General features: G+C 47.3%; 2 protein-coding genes and 1 long non-coding RNA gene across 3 annotated transcripts; 1 reads left to right on the forward strand and 2 right to left on the reverse strand.

Moving 5' to 3' along the window:
* Positions 1–282: 282 nt before the first annotated feature.
* On the reverse strand, positions 283–3,419 carry LOC125709414 (claudin-10-like). Its single transcript, XM_048977795.1, has 4 exons — positions 3,045–3,419; positions 975–1,136; positions 810–891; positions 283–382 (listed from the first exon to the last, which is right to left on the reverse strand). Exons 1-4 carry the CDS (start codon positions 3,262–3,264, stop codon positions 283–285), a joined length of 564 nt encoding a protein of 187 aa, XP_048833752.1. The 5' UTR covers positions 3,265–3,419.
* Positions 3,420–13,937: 10,518 nt separating this feature from the next.
* On the reverse strand, positions 13,938–14,182 carry LOC125709870 (uncharacterized). The gene is made up of 3 exons (XR_007382852.1): positions 14,125–14,182; positions 14,047–14,085; positions 13,938–13,968 (listed from the first exon to the last, which is right to left on the reverse strand). It is a non-coding gene; the product is annotated as an uncharacterized LOC125709870 (long non-coding RNA).
* A 42-nt stretch (positions 14,183–14,224) lies between these two features.
* On the forward strand, positions 14,225–16,468 carry LOC125709415 (serine/arginine repetitive matrix protein 1-like). The gene is made up of 3 exons (XM_048977796.1): positions 14,225–15,361; positions 15,472–16,266; positions 16,451–16,468. The coding sequence occupies exons 1-3, from the start codon at positions 14,225–14,227 to the stop codon at positions 16,466–16,468; spliced, it is 1,950 nt and encodes a 649-aa protein (XP_048833753.1).
* Positions 16,469–16,699: the final 231 nt, after the last annotated feature.

Genomic DNA, 16,699 nt, shown 5'->3' on the forward strand with positions numbered 1-16,699 from the left:
GAGGATGTCACTCACTGGCACATCTGTGTCTTTTTGTTCCGTAAACGCCATTCCAGGCCGGATCGGTGCTTTACTTACTGCATTAACGGCTACAGAGGATCAGCACCCATGCACCAATGCACCAATGCACCCATGCACCCATGCACCCATGCACCCATGTCTCAGTGCTTTAAAACCATGGTCAGATAGAGAAGGCTGTGGCCACACACTTAATGTACTGCATCTTCATTAAACACCCAGCTGGCGGTATTGGGGAAAGACCCCTAACAGACGTACCTTGTATCAATTGCCCCTGCCAGGGAGAAGCAGAAAATAGCGCCCCCTATAATGCTGAGGACTGAGCCAGCCCAGCCAATGAAGAGGGCCGCCCCCCAGCTCAAACCTACAGGGGCACAGCGATGCCATGGTCAGCCAGGCGTTTGGGGTCCGGCAATCACAATGTGTCCGTATAAAACTCCACAAAAGCCATTAAACACACTGCAGGAAAGACAACGCGATCACCTGCCCACAACTTTAACGAAATCAGGAAAACGGTTTACTTTGGAAAATCTTATTAGAAAGTAAAACCACATACTGGCGTACAGGTAAATAAAACTGGCAAGAACTGGACTAGATCAATGAGTTGACTATTCGAAATATGTTTATTAATGGTTGTAGGGTAACTATGACTTGAGAATATTTTGCTAAATGAACACATCATTTGTGGTCCTTAGCTCTGAGATGTGTACCATATTTAATGAAATTTTAAACAGACCAATGTCCCTCCATCTATCTGAATTGTAAACCTCATCGAATACTGAATAACTTACTTTTGTGCAAGAAACATCGGATCAAAAAACTCGGATGTGATCCTGTGAGCGTAGAGGGAACAGGCGGTCAAAGAGCACAGCCCTGCAGAAAGATCGAAGTCAGTACATTGGATACGCCGCCGAAAGGATGGACATCAGAAAAGCAAAACGACGGAAACATCTCACCGGTGAGTATGAAGTTGACACCAGCGAAGAAGGCGAGCTTGGCTTTGGTAGCGTCAGCCCCGCCGATCTTGGTGCATTTCATGCCGACCAACGCGAAGACGGATCCGAATAAGCCGAGGCAAACGGAGGAGATCATGAGTCCTCTGCACACCTGGATGTAAGCTGTTAACGGACATGGATGGGAGAGGATCCATAATAACTTAATGTTTCCATAGGAAATTCCAAATTCATACTTTTACTTGAGAATCTTCTTATTCTATGAAGGTAACCTTTAAAAACAATGTGGGTGCAGTTTGGGGAAGATTCAGCTTGAAAGGAACAAGTGGTATGGGGGGAGGGGGCGTGAATATTTTAAATGTACCTTAAACACGGAGCTTTACTCAGCCTCAGTCATACATCTTAATGAAACAAATACGATTATTATCTCTGCAAAATGACACGCAACCCATTTGGCACCTCGAAACTACCAGAACATTTAGTTTTAAAAAGCTTAAATATAAGAATGACATAGCGATCAGACAATGCCAATGTTCCGGATAAATTTTAAAAGTCTCAGGTTTTTATTGCTGTGGTGTTCTAGTGGCGCGCCTGGCGTGCGCGTTCATGGCGGGAATGAAATAAATAAATAAAAGCAAATGCCCCTTTTTAATGCGGGCGCGGGGGGACAGAGCAGACATTGTTCACCACCGTATGGACTCGCGTCTCTCCGCCTCGCCGAGTCCGGCTGCAGCCGCTCTTACTGCGCTCCTGTGCGGCCGCAGGACTCGCCGGTCGGCGCCACTTAAAACGCGTAGTTCTTTATTGTGTGATTATAGCCTTTCTGTTGAGTTTATTCTCCAAATCATAAACGCTAAAAAAAACCCAACACCGTAATAAATGACAGACTGTATGTACTATATACACCAGTGGCCAATTTTTAAAAAATTACGCTTTATTAAATAACTACACAAATATTGGCGGTAATGTTTATAAACAATCAAAGAATGTTTGCAAATATCATACATCGGACGATTAAATAAGTAACTGGAATAAAGTTCTGCAATCTCTAAAAACTGAAAGTGTTTCCATAATTTTGGGCAGTTCATACGCCATAGGCGGTAGCAGTATAATTTATTTATGAGATCCTAGCAGTACAAACTGAAAACCGTTGTTTGTATTACATTCGTGACCGGGGACATGTCACTGCTGCTAAATGATATATGTATTTATATGTTAAAATTCTGCCCCACAAAACGGTAATTTGTGCATTGCCTCGTTACAGAGCTAATAAAATAAAATTACATGCTAGAGGTCGCATGTCTCATTTTCTCACAGGGTTTGCTTAACCGCCCAAAATAAGTGATGCGTAGAGGCAAAGGGGTCTCAAGAGCAAATGAGCACCAATTTAACACTGGGAAATGATACGAGGGGTGGGGGGGCAGCCTTACGGGCACTGTACCTTCCCATTAATATCGCTAATAAAGTACCGTCGCAGAGGAGCTGCAGGGTCTTGGGAATTAATGAGTTTTTAATTGAGACGTGATAGATGACTGGGAGTTAGGGAGCAGGAACCAGTGAACCTTAACACGGCAGTGAACCTTAAACCAGCAGTGAACCTTAACACAGCGAGATGCCGTCTGACGCAATGCCTTCATAACCATGGTATCACAAAACAAACCAACATAGACACACGATAGACGTTCCCACACGCCCTTTGTCCCTTTGTCAGAAGGACAGAAAGTGTCTGCCTTTTCAGGTCCCGAGTGCCCCTTTCCGATAAAACACAATTTATTATGCCCCCCGTCGGAAACACGGTCCTATTTTAATCCAAAAATCTATACTTAGTTTTCACTTTTTATTTTGCCGACAATTAAATCTTTGAACCAAGTTATTGTAATGACTTAGCTTTAAACTATGTCTTGCATCCAAAACATACTGTTAAACGTCTCTGATTCTAGTGCATAAAACATGAATTACTTGTATTACTTCTATAATCTGTGACTGTTAGAAGGAAGATCACTTTTTTTAAAATAAAAAAAATATTTAAAATTTGATTCCTCTGATGTTTAAAAGGAAAAGCAAATGTCAAACCATCCAGGGCGAGCATGGAAGGGAAATCCTTGCAGTTTGAAATTCCCGTCGAATCTGTGACGCAGGTCTTCCAGAGGTTGGACCAGAAGGTGGCTGTGGTGATGACCGTGCCATCGATGGAAGATACCTTCCAGTAGTCCGTGGGCAAGGTGGACGAGATGAGAACCCAGCCAGATACAGAAATGATGAAGGCAAGGATTTCCATTCCCATCGAACTCATTGTTCTCCAAAGAGCATTGAACACTGCTGGGATTATAAGTGTACTGGAGACGGCCGCAAGGATGTGGAACTTGCTGGAAGCTCTCTGAGGGGTTCTGGGTGGTAGCTCACTGTTCGTGGATGAGGTGGCACTACATTGGTAGTTAATGTGTCTTGGACTGATACATATTCAGCAGGGAGGTTTCTGTCCTTGGCCATCACCACCTACTAACCAGCAGTCACACACACACACACACAGACACACACACACACACCGACACGTCACTGCTGGACACACCATAAAGGGGATGGAGAAGCAGGAAAGGTCAATGTGTAGACATGGGCAAGGTTAGTAACAAAGATCCAGCTGAGGAATTGAGAGAGTGTGTGTGAGAGAGAGAGAGAGAGAGAGAGAGGGAGGGAGAGAGAGAGAGAGAGAGAGAGAGAGAGATACATGTATGGTCACTCTGCAGACAGACATTAGAGATATGAGTGGAGTCTATGGATGAGGAAAATCGCATCAGTCTATGTCCAATATTCCTGGTAAGAAGAGTGAAAACCATGAGGAATTAGCTGAAAGCTTTTTTGTTGCACTTCATTGTGTTCTGGGTAGTAATGGGTAGATGGAAAAAGAGCGTAAAGGTTAGTGGTGATTTCTGTTCTTATGTATTATTATTATTTGAAATTCTTACCATGTGGATTGTAGTTCAGCTCTTGGGTATAATTTCATCTTATTATAAGTGCCAACACGTTTTTTCTCCCCTAGGAATATGTTTTGCTGGACATGAGTGATTTTTAGACAGACTGTTCTAGAAAGTTGAACACAGCCAGCACAACCAGCGACTGGTCGTACATTAACCATTCCTCCTTCACACCGCGTGTTCCTGTTCCACAGCTACATTGTCATTAGCATGGTTGGTTTGTCCTGTGGTCAAAGTTTGGTGCCACCATAGTGAAACTGCGAAGGTGCTGTTTTGGTTGGCTGTGAGAAATGCGACAGGTATGAAATCAAGTCAAAGGTTGAGATGCAACAGTCTTGAAGTCCAAAGAAATTGGGGCCATGATGAAAACAAATGAGTATTACGATGATCTGATTTTACGTTATGGACCCATCTAGTGGTAAATGTCTGTAAATCTACACAATTTTCTGTGACTTGGGGGCTCTACTAGCCAATACTTTGGATTGAGAAAAGCCCCCCCCTGGAAATAATTACATGTATAAGATGCAACTTCTGAAACAGAGAAATAAATTATTTAATATTTAATAAAATGAATGTTAGTTGAAGGATATGATACATCACTTGACCTCAGGGGTGGAGCTAGAGATATTGGTAAAAATATTGTCTTGGCCCCCCTTGGTATGTTTCACTGGGGGGGGGGGTACTTTCACAGTAGATTCATTCAATAGTTCCATCCACCAAGCTGTCAGAATGCTAACCCCCCCCCCCCCCCCCCCTCACAAAGTCTGGACTGTCACCCCTGCTCACCCATATCCACTTTGCTTTGCTTACTTACCTGTAACTACACCATATTTGCTCTGTTTTACATCTTCTTGCACAAAGTATTTAATTTAGTTTAATTTTATTTTTGCATACATGTATATACTTGAATACTTTTATCTGTCTAGCTTGTCATTGCTTGTCATTGTTCACCTCACCGTGGGGTCTGACAGTAACGTAATATCAGTCTTTCGTGTGTCTTGTAGATATGGCAGTATTGACAATAAAGGCTTTTGACTTTTAAAAGATTGTGACCCTAAACAGGACAAGCAGTGACAGAAAATGGATGGATGGATGGATGGATGGATGATCTTAATCTCGGTATAAAAATTCAAAATGATGTTTCTCAAAGTGTATTGGCTTAGTTCTTTCAGAACCTCAACTATAGTCACCTCAGTTTTCAAGTCAAATGAATTTTATCATCATCTCACGATATCACATATCATATCGTCTATACATGGCAATACAGTGATCTGAAAGTTTGCTATATTTTTTTCCAAACTGCAACCAGGTTCTTCTCAGTTTCTCATTGATGAAGGGCTTCTTCCTTGCTTTAGGGGACTTCAGTCCTGCTTCTAGGAGCCTGATACATACTGTCCTAGCAGTGCACCTCACACCTGCACTTAATGTTTCCCGTTCCTTTTTAAGGTCATCCTCTGATTCATGTGAAATTGTTGGATAATTTGATGGTCATCCTTGCCATTATAAAGTCACATTCCACCCTCTACCTGGCTAGTTGTTCCTTGCTCCCAGTGTCTCCCGCTTCACCTTATTCTTGCGTACTGCTGTCTTATACATTATGAGCCTGGAAGCAGCCTGCTGCTCAGTATAGCCAGCAGAACCATCGTAAAACCTGGACTGAAAAATACAAACTTCTCTTTTTAAAATATAGAGTGGACTTCATTTTTTCCAAGACTGCATTTATTTCCCTAACCATTAGCATGTCCTGTTTGACTAATCTTGGCTAAAGAATAAATACCCCATAAAATAATTAAGTTAGGGGAGTTACAGGTGGGGGTGGCACAGTGGTGCAGTGTTCTGAGTCTCTGCCAGGGCTCCATGTGTGTGGAGTTTGCATGTTTCCCCCATGTCGTCATGGAGATCATGTGTGTGGAGTTTGCATGTTTCCCCCATGTCGTCATGGAGATCATGTGTGTGGAGTTTGCATGTTTCCCCCCCATGTCGTCATGGAGATCATGTGTGTGGAGTTTGCATGTTTCCCCCATGTCGTCATGGAGATCATGTGTGTGGAGTTTGCATGTTTCCCCCATGTCGTCATGGAGATCATGTGTGTGGAGTTTGCATGTTTCCCCCATGTTGTCATGGAGATCATGTGTGTGGAGTTTGCATGTTTTCCCCCATGTTGTCATGGAGATCATGTGTGTGGAGTTTGCATGTTTCCCCCATATTGTCATGGAGATCATGTGTGTGGAGTTTGCATGTTTCCCCCATGTTGTCATGGAGATCATGTGTGTGGAGTTTGCATGTTCCCCCCCATGTCGTCATAGAGATCATGTGTGTGGAGTTTGCATGTTTCCCCCATGTTGTCATGGAGATCATGTGTGTGGAGTTTGCATGTTTCCCCCATGTCGTCATGGAGATCATGTGTGTGGAGTTTGCATGTTTCCCCCATGTCGTCATGGAGATCATGTGTGTGGAGTTTGCATGTTTCCCCCATGTCGTCATGGAGATCATGTGTGTGGAGTTTGCATGTTTCCCCCATGTCGTCATGGAGATCATGTGTGTGGAGTTTGCATGTTTCCCCCATGTCGTCATGGAGATCATGTGTGTGGAGTTTGCATGTTTCCCCCATGTCGTCATGGAGATCATGTGTGTGGAGTTTGCATGTTTCCCCCATGTCGTCATGGAGATCATGTGTGTGGAGTTTGCATGTTTCCCCCATGTCGTCATGGAGATCATGTGTGTGGAGTTTGCATGTTTCCCCCATGTCGTCATGGAGATCATGTGTGTGGAGTTTGCATGTTTCCCCCATGTCGTCATGGAGATCATGTGTGTGGAGTTTGCATGTTTCCCCCATGTCGTCATGGAGATCATGTGTGTGGAGTTTGCATGTTTCCCCCCATGTCGTCATGGAGATCATGTGTGTGGAGTTTGCATGTTTCCCCCATGTCGTCATGGAGATCATGTGTGTGGAGTTTGCATGTTTCCCCCATGTTGTCATGGAGATCATGTGTGTGGAGTTTGCATGTTTCCCCCATGTTGTCATGGAGATTGCTCTGGGTACTCCAGTCTCCCCCTCCCCCCATCCCAAAAACATGCAGAGGTTGATTGCAGATGACTAATTGTCCATAGATGTGCATGTGTAAGTGAATGGTGTGTGAGTGTGCCCTGTGATGGGTTAGTGCCCTGTGATGGGTTGGCACCCCGTCCTGGGTTATTCCCTACCTTGTATGAGTGAGTGACTGGTGTGTGAGTGTGCCCTGTGATGGGTTGGCGCCCTGTGATGGGTTGGCGCCCTGTGATGGGTTGGCGCCCTGTGATGGGTTGGCGCCCTGTGATGGGTTGGCGCCCTGTGATGGGTTGGCGCCCTGTGATGGGTTGGCGCCCTGTGATGGGTTGGCGCCCTGTGATGGGTTGGCGCCCTGTGATGGGTTGGCGCCCCGTCCTGGGTTGTTCTCTGCTTTGCACCCATAGGCCCCAGACCCCCCAAGATCCTGAACAGGACCAGCAGCTACTGAAAACAGAAGCATGAACGGAAGTTGCTGGTGAAACTTAACAAACACATGGAGCGGCTGAATAAATTCATGTTATTTTAATTGTGTAATGTTGAATGTTGAAAACATACACTTAATAAATTCATGTTATTTTAATTGTGTAATGTTGAATGTTGAAAACATACACTTACTGCCCAGATGAACAGGTTTACACACACGCACACACACACACACACACACACACAGGTTTGTAATTATATCTTTGTGGGGATTTTTCTAGGGAGAAAACTCTAATCACAACATGACAACCTTAACCCCCACCCAGCCCAAACCTTAACCATAAGTAACCAAACTAAATGTGAGACTTTTGGCATTCTTAGTTTTCTGATTGCATTCGCCAATCTTTGTGGGGACCTGAAAAATGGTTCCTACAGCACCAAAATAACAGGTTTTTATTACATTGCGGGGTACATTTGTTCCCCACAATGAAATATAAACCTAACATACACACACAGACACACACACATACTGTATATATGATATATATGCTCTCTATATAAGTCCTTGCTCCACCCACGCTGAAAGGGTTGTTAAATGAGCCTGTAGGAAGCCTTTCACAGCTTTAAGAATAGTTCATTGTGTGAGGAATTCCTTTAAAGGGGTCTTTAAATGACGTGTGTAGGACATTTCAGGGTGGGCAGGGGACTGTCTCACATGGAGGAGAAACATCAGCGGAGCAGACCAGCACTTCAGCTTCCTGCTAAGATCTCGGAGGCTTTTCAGGAAGGAGCTGAGAATCTGGATCTTACGCAGATTGTGATCTTTACTTAAAGGCTAATGGTGTCTGATCTTGGCTGTAGTTTACACGTCCAATGAAAGTCCTGCTTTGTCCTGGGGGTCACAGGGGGACAACCAGCACTCTGGGCTCCAGACCCAAGCTTCCTGTTTTCTTGAACCTCTTGGTTTTCTTTCCTTTTAGGGTTTAGCTGTAGGCTGGAGCCAGATTGCATCTCCTCATGCTGAAGGGGGGGGGGCAGCTCCTGTATTATTGGTGTGTCGTTTACAGCAAAGTGAAATTATTTAAACCATTCAGGCAAAAATTTTTCTTTAAATATTTATATGGAACTTATTCATTTTAAATAGTTATTACTCTTCAGTTATTTATTATCCAGTTTGGGATGTTGTGATATAACATTATCAAATAAATATTTTTTTAATTTTAATACAAACAATTTTAACAGTTTAAATTTTACTAAAAAAATGTGTTGAAATCTTTACAGTTTTAACAGTGCGTATTTGCTGCTAATTATTCGTTGTACTGTTACCATTTGAATTTCCTATTTTTTGTTGATCAAGAGTAAATAAGAAGAGCACCGGTCCCTAGCCGGAGTGGCGCCCTAAGCGAACATCAGCGCCGGCGCCCCCGTCCGAGGTATGAAATAATTTGGCCCCCTCTGAAGACGATGCCGTAGGCGGCCGCCCATAGAATTTGCAAGTCCTGGTTAAGAAAAATAAATATTTCGGATTTTATTTCACAAAGACTGTAAAAAAAGCGAATATTTTAGAAGGTGAAGCGCAGGGATTGTAATGTTTTTCTGCGCTTGTCACGTTTCTTCCACAGGAGGGCATACGCTCTTTTCCAACGCACCCGTTTCTCATGACCAGTAATGTCAGCGTTTAATTTCCATTTTCAGTACCGGTCTTTACAGCACTGTTTGGTTTGTTTAATTCGCACTTAATTTGCTCCAAAATCTTTATTTCACAGTCTTGTTTAATATTGAACACATCTGCATGAATAAAAACGACACGTTAAAATGGCAGTATTTTAATTCTAAGGTTGTGAAGTTCTCCAATAAGGCCTTTGCGCTTAAATCTGTGTAAACCAATGTTGGGCAAACGAAGTGGGAACCGGCAGCTACGTGAATAAGCTGAGAAGCGGAATCAACATCCTACTTCTTTCGGTTCTAATCCCATCTAACGCTCTGATTAAGTAAGTGTAAGTAAAGTAAGTGTTTAAAATAAAGTTAAATATACGCAGACGATGGAGCCATTTAGTGATCAGAGAATACAATGGACATGATAAGTATTGTATTTAAGGAAAATAATTTAGTAGTGAATATCTTTAGCTGTTTTGCTGCGTAAAATTATTTATGACAGAAGTGTGGCGGCTCGCCTACTTTATATTATTGCGAGCGTCTAAAAGGCCCCCGGGTCGGAATTTTCAGTCCTTTCGGTTCAGTTGTACTTATGCCTGCTGAGTGGGATGCGTGCCATTTCGTGAATTTTGCTAATCAAACATGGTAAATGTAGTACTCTTAAAGAAACCACCATGGTATTACCTGGGAAATATACATTTCTAATAATACAATAATTTGTCAAGTCATGACGAGTAATAGATGCAAAATATTGTTTAACGTTATAGATGCATTTAGTGTATAATATATTATAATATTATAATAATATTACAATATAATATAATATTGACATTTTTCGCTGTTCAGACTAATCCGAGCCCCAGGCCGCATGCCGATCAGGCGCCTCTCTCTCTTCTCTTAATGCAGATTTTATTTCTGTGTGGCGGCCCGAACCGGACCGGACTGGGATTTTCATTTATAAAAGTATCTTGAGACACAGTTCGTACTGTGACTTATGCTCAGCTGATATTTAGGCGCCACTTAAGCAGTCACTGTACACTATAGGTATGGCTTGCAACCTTTCGGCAGACCGCCTTCAACGAAAAGCAGAGATTAAACGCCTGTTTCCCGTAAGGTGACGGCGGTCTGTCATACTGCCGTTTATTGCGAGTCGTGCTTGTATTCTGCCACTAGAGGGCAGCCCACAATTACAGTACGGCTGGGGTAAGACCAACACAAGGTTTTAAACTTTTCCCTTGAAGTGACCTAAACCTCCGTCAACACGGTTGCACTGTCATACATTAAATATGCGCAAGCAGGAATTTCTTTGTACTTCACTGATTTGACTGATTCCTTTCAGTAAGAAAGTTAAGCTTAATCTTCTCATGCACAATCTGTTTCCAACAACTTTGCTGTGTCGCTTACAGACATACCTACCTGGGTGCCTGTGTCAACACAGGAATAAATAGTATATTACACAGAAAGAAAACTGACAAGAGGAAGAAATAAGATATTGTTTGTCCATCACATTACCAAGAGCTTGACTTAATGTTGGTTATTCTGCTATTTGAGCCTTAAAGCTGTTAAATTCCCACACTCAATATTTATATGCTAAGGCGGCCTCCTTGTAAATTGCAGTTTTTCTTTCCGGATTATCCTTTATGCCTTTGGAGGGTGTCTTTGCATGAAATATCTAAATGGGATGTTTCACTGCGCTTGGCTTCTACCTGGCTGTCTGAGAGCAGATGGCTTTACAGAAAAGCAGCCACATCACAGACAATGTGAGTTCAAGTGATCGCTGTCGTAGGGCGATTGTTAATGCGTTTGCTGCATGCTGCCCTATGGCAGTCAACAAATGGAAAGAAGTAGCTAATGTTACTTTGCTCAGCATTGTTCATAATCACTTTATTACAATTATATATATTTCTTTTTTCTAGGTTAAGTGTCGTGGAAAAATGAATCTTAGAGCAGAAGCTATTTACTCATCTGTTCTACTGACCTACAATGTGTGGAGCAGCAGGTAGCTGTGTGGTATCATATTTCAGTCATCCATCAATGTGTCTGTATTAACCAACGCAGTGCTGCAGGCGTGTTCTGAGAAGTCGCACCTTGAGCACAACACACTACACGGCATTGTGGGGTCTTCATTTCACATAGAATTCTGGCCTGGTATGGATTAAATGTATTGAACCAGATTTATTGCTGATGTTTCAGTTTTTTGCTCATCGTTACGGCATTTCCTGGGTCACCTGTGCTTGTTTCAAAGCAGAAAACACTCAAAGTCTGCAGTTTCTTTCTCTTAATGAAGGAGGGCAGGCTCACTCTCTTATTTCTCTACGCCCGTAGACGCGCTCTTCCTGGGTTGCATGAATGGTAGGGCTTCAGCACCCAATAGTCTGTAAGACGGCACTCACGGTGGTGCTTGCCTGACCGAGAGGCCAGCCACTTGTCAGGAGTCGGTGCGGAACGAGAACGCATTCATCCGTAGCTCCAGATCGGTTCGAGATCCCGAGCGAGGGCTGCTGAGGGTGAGCGAGAACAAAACGAGAAGCGGTGAGTGATTGAGTGGTGTTTGCGGTGGCGTGTGGACAGGCGGGCCTGTTTGCTTTGCATCGCGCTGTTGACTTTCGTTTGCCTTGTGAGTCATGCCAGCAACCTTTGATTATTTCAGGCACCTATCGATTAGTAGGCTTTAGTTGTTTGGACAGAGGTGAGTGAGCAGGTGTGTGTAATCTTATAACAGTAAACACTTCAGCAGAGGTCCCTGCCATTTCCATCGTGTGCTGCTGTGGATGGCAGTCTTTATACAGTGTTCTCTTTTAATAGAAGACAAGTGTAAACAGAAATCTCTACATTGTATATTTTCCTTGCTTGCCTGTTACTTTTATCTTTACTAACTTTTGTAAACTACTAGTAAGTCAAATACTACTGATGTCAGCCCATTCAGTAGTTTGACATGTAGATGTGCTAATTACCAGCTACAATGACACAGTTTAGTAATTTTCCTGAATGTCTGAGTTGTGTTATCATGAAATATTATGTAACTGTAATAATAATGGGTGGCTCAATCATCTCACACTTCCAGGGTTGGGCGATGAAACGTCATGCTTGTGCAGGTTTGCACATTCACCTCATATCACAAGGGCATGGTTGTCAGTGTCACTAAAGTGCCCAGTGGTTGTCAGTGTTATGGGCCGGTACCCTGCCCGCAGTGTATCCTGCCCAGTGCCTTCTGAGACTGGATCCAGGCTTGCAGTATCCATGAACTGGATAACCGGATGGATACATAGTACACAGTCAGTCTTTTGTTAGTGGTGTTTGGGCACAGTCGTGTGGAATGTAGGTTTTGTGTTGACGCTTTACTTTGTTACGCCACTGTAAAGCTTACATCTATAAATGTCCAGCCTGCTCTCAAAAGTCTGGAGTGTGCCTAGCAACCTGGCTGCGTATGTGGGTGTGCCCGGTGATAACGCGCCAATAAAACAAAACTCGGCCATCTGATGACTGCCGAGGAGCTGTCAGAAAGTATTGTGCAGCTGACACTGTGACTGAGCGGGCAGGACTCTGGGGGCTGTAATAGGAGAGTCGTGTTTGGGAGGCGCCCCGTTCCGTGGCTGAGGTCATCAGCCTGCGCCCTCTGCAGCGGCATGTCATGACAGCAGCCGGCTGAGGTCATCAGCCTGCGCCCTCTGCAGCGGCATGTCATGACAACAGCAGGCTGAGGTCATCAGCCTGCGCCCTCTGCAGCGGCATGTCATGACAGCAGCCGGCTGAGGTCATCAGCCTGCGCCCTCTGCAGCGGCATGTCATGACAGCAGCCGGCTGAGGTCATCAGCCTGCGCCCTCTGCAGTGGCATGTTGTAACGGCTGAGGCCCTTTCCGGATGTCCATGCTGGGTCAGGCTGGTCCCAGAGAGATAGACGTTTGGGGCGCGTTTGCATTTTAACAGTTTTAATATGCTATTTACCTCAGGCGTGCGTCTCTGGTCAAAAGAGTCTGCTAAACAAAAGTTAATTAAATGTGTGTGATTGGCGATCTAATGTGCTTTGAGTTTGGAGGCTGAATGTGCAGTATGACTGTGAGTGTAAAACCTGCCGTGCTTTAAGCAGGCCTCCCTCTTGTTGAATAAAGCCTATTATAGATTAAGTGCTGCTGATTTTGTCTTTTGATCTAAATCTACTTGTGGTTTTGCTGTCAGTTGAAAGAAGTATCGCACATTTAGTTATTGTTTTTCTTACTTGTATGCTGCTGTGTCTGTGTGTGCGTAGGGGGCTTATCTGTGAGAACAGTATTTACTTGCATCCATAATACGTACCAGCAGTGAACCAAACATTCAGTGGCACTGCTATCGCCGCAGGTATGATTTAGACTTGCAGCAACATATCCTACATAACGTGGCGACGCTCAAATGACAGTGTAAATAATTCAGTGTAATATATCTCATCTAATTGTGAATATGCCCTGCATCCAGTTATCATAGTTGTCATTAACTACTAGATGTTGAGTGTGAAATCTTTATAGAAACTGAATGTCCATTATAAAAAGTGTTTGCTAGTATGTCCAGCCGAATCTCCGACAGCATGTGTGTTTGTAATGTGCTGTTTGTCTCACTTATACATAAATGTAAGTGTAGTATCGTGAATCTCTCCTGAAAATGAATCTCCTCATATCATTAAGGAATAATTGGGCCAAATGGTTACCTGCTTGTGAACGAGACCCCGAGATGCTTGAACTCCTCCACTGGAGGCAGTACCTCCTCCCCGACCTGAAGAGGGCAATCCACCCGTTTCCGGCTGAGGACCGTGGTCTCGGACTCGGAGGTGCTAATCCTCATCCCCGCCGCTTTGCGCTCGGCTGCGAACCGCCCCAGAGCTCGCTGGAGGTCCCCAGCAGATGAAGCCAACAGGATGACAGCAGCCTATCCCCGACCCGAAGGCACAGGGAGACGGTCAGAGACCTATCCCCGACCCGAACACGCAGGGAGACGGTCAGAGACCTATCCCCGACCCGGAGGCGGAGGGAGACGGTCAGAGACCTATCCCCGACCCGAAGGCGCAGGGAGACGGTCAGAGACCTATCCCCGACCCGAAGGCGCAGATGACGGTCAGAGACCTATCCCCGACCCGAAGGCGCAGGGAGACGGTCAGAGACCCATCCCCGACCCGAAGGCGCAGATGACAGTCAGAGACCCATCCCCGACCCGAAGGCGCAGGGAGACGGTCAGAGACCTATCCCCGACCCGAAGGCGCAGGGAGACGGTCAGAGACCTATCCCCGACCCGGAGGCGGAGGGAGACGGTCAGAGACCTATCCCCGACCCGGAGGCGGAGGGAGACGGTCAGAGACCTATCCCCGACCCGGAGGCGGAGGGAGACGGTCAGAGACCTATCCCCGACCCGGAGGCGGAGGGAGACGGTCAGAGACCTATCCCCGACCCGGAGGCGGAGGGAGACGGTCAGAGACCTATCCCCGACCCGAAGGCGGAGGGAGACGGTCAGAGACCTATCCCCGACCCGAAGGCGCAGGGAGACGGTCAGAGACCTATCCCCGACCCGAACGCGCAGGGAGACGGTCAGAGACCTATCCCCGACCCGAAGGCAGAGGGAGACGGTCAGAGACCTATCCCCGACCCGAAGGCAGAGGGAGACGGTCAGAGACCTATCCCCGACCCGAAGGCGCAGGGAGACGGTCAGAGACCTATCCCCGACCCGAACGCGCAGGGAGACGGTCAGAGACCTATCCCCGACCCGGAGGCGCAGGGAGACGGTCAGAGACCTATCCCCGACCCGAAGGCAGAGGGAGACGGTCAGAGACCTATCCCCGACCCGAACACGCAGGGAGACGGTCAGAGACCTATCCCCGACCCAAAGGCGCAGGGAGACGGTCAGAGACCTATCCCCGACCCGAAGGCGGAGGGAGACGGTCAGAGACCTATCCCCGACCCGAAGGCGCAGGGAGACGGTCAGAGACCTATCCCCGACCCGAAGGCGCAGGGAGACGGTCAGAGACCTATCCCCGACCCGAACGCGCAGGGAGACGGTCAGAGACCTATCCCCGACCCGGAGGCGCAGGGAGACGGTCAGAGACCTATCCCCGACCCGAAGGCAGAGGGAGACGGTCAGAGACCTATCCCCGACCCGAACACGCAGGGAGACGGTCAGAGACCTATCCCCGACCCGAAGGCAGAGGGAGACGGTCAGAGACCTATCCCCGACCCGGAGGCGCAGGGAGACGGTCAGAGACCTATCCCCGACCCGGAGGCGCAGGGAGACGGTCAGAGACCTATCCCCGACCCGAAGGCGGAGGGAGACGGTCAGAGACCTATCCCCGACCCGAAGGCGGAGGGAGACGGTCAGAGACCTATCCCCGACCCGAAGGCGGAGGGAGACGGTCAGAGACCTATCCCCGACCCGAACGCGCAGGGAGACGGTCAGAGACCCATCCCCGACCCGAAGGCGCAGATGACGGTCAGAGACCCATCCCCGACCCGAACGCGCAGGGAGACGGTCAGAGACCCATCCCCGACCCGAAGGCGCAGGGAGACGGTCAGAGACCCATCCCCGACCCGGAGGCGCAGGGAGACGGTCAGAGACCCATCCCCGACCCGGAGGCGCAGGGAGACGGTCAGAGACCTATCCCCGACCCGAAGACGGAGGGAGACGGTCAGAGACCCATCCCCGACCCGGAGGCGCAGGGAGACGGTCAGAGACCTATCCCCGACCCGGAGGCGCAGGGAGACGGTCAGAGACCTATCCCCGACCCGAAGACGGAGGGAGACGGTCAGAGACCTATCCCCGACCCGGAGGCGCAGGGAGACGGTCAGAGACCCATCCCCGACCCGGAGGCGCAGGGAGACGGTCAGAGACCTATCCCCGACCGGGAGGCGGAGGGAGACGGTCAGAGACCTATCCCCGACCCGGAGGCGCAGGGAGACGGTCAGAGACCTATCCCCGACCCGAAGACGGAGGGAGACGGTCAGAGACCTATCCCCGACCCGAACGCGCAGGGAGACGGTCAGAGACCTATCCCCGACCCGAAGGCGCAGGGAGACAGCCCTCTCGTTCACCGGGGTGAACTCCGTTGTTAATGCACCGAGCTGTGGGGCCACCAGTAGCCCCACCCCCGCCCGGCGCCGCTCACCCGCCGCAACTCCGGAAGAAAAGGGCGTCCAGCCTCTCTCCAGGAGATTGGTTCCAGAACCCACGCTATGCGTTGAGGTGAGCCCGAATATATCTAGCCGGTATCTATCAGCCTCGCACACAAGCTCAGGCTCCTTCCACCAGAGACGTGACATTCCATGTCCCGAAAACCAGTTTTGTCAGCCGGGGATCGGACCGCCAAGGCCTCCCTTGGCTGGCACCTGATCCACAATGCACTGAACCCCTGACATTCCCCTTGCAGGTGATGAGCTATGGGTAGTGACTGAAAGTATGAGAGGTTTTCCATGCATGTCATATAGAGAGGAGGCCCCGGGGCAGACCCAGGACACGCTGGAGGGATTATATCTCTCTGTTGGCCTGGGAACGCCTCGGAATCCCCCCCGAAGAGCTGGTAGAGGTTCCTGGGAATAAGGAGGTCTGGGTATCTCCTGTAGCTGCTGCCCCTGCGACCCGAACCCCGGACAAGCGGAAGGTAATGGATGGATGGATA

Source organism: Brienomyrus brachyistius, chromosome 16 (genome assembly GCF_023856365.1).
Source record: "Brienomyrus brachyistius isolate T26 chromosome 16, BBRACH_0.4, whole genome shotgun sequence".
Taxonomy (NCBI): Eukaryota; Metazoa; Chordata; class Actinopteri; order Osteoglossiformes; family Mormyridae; genus Brienomyrus; species Brienomyrus brachyistius.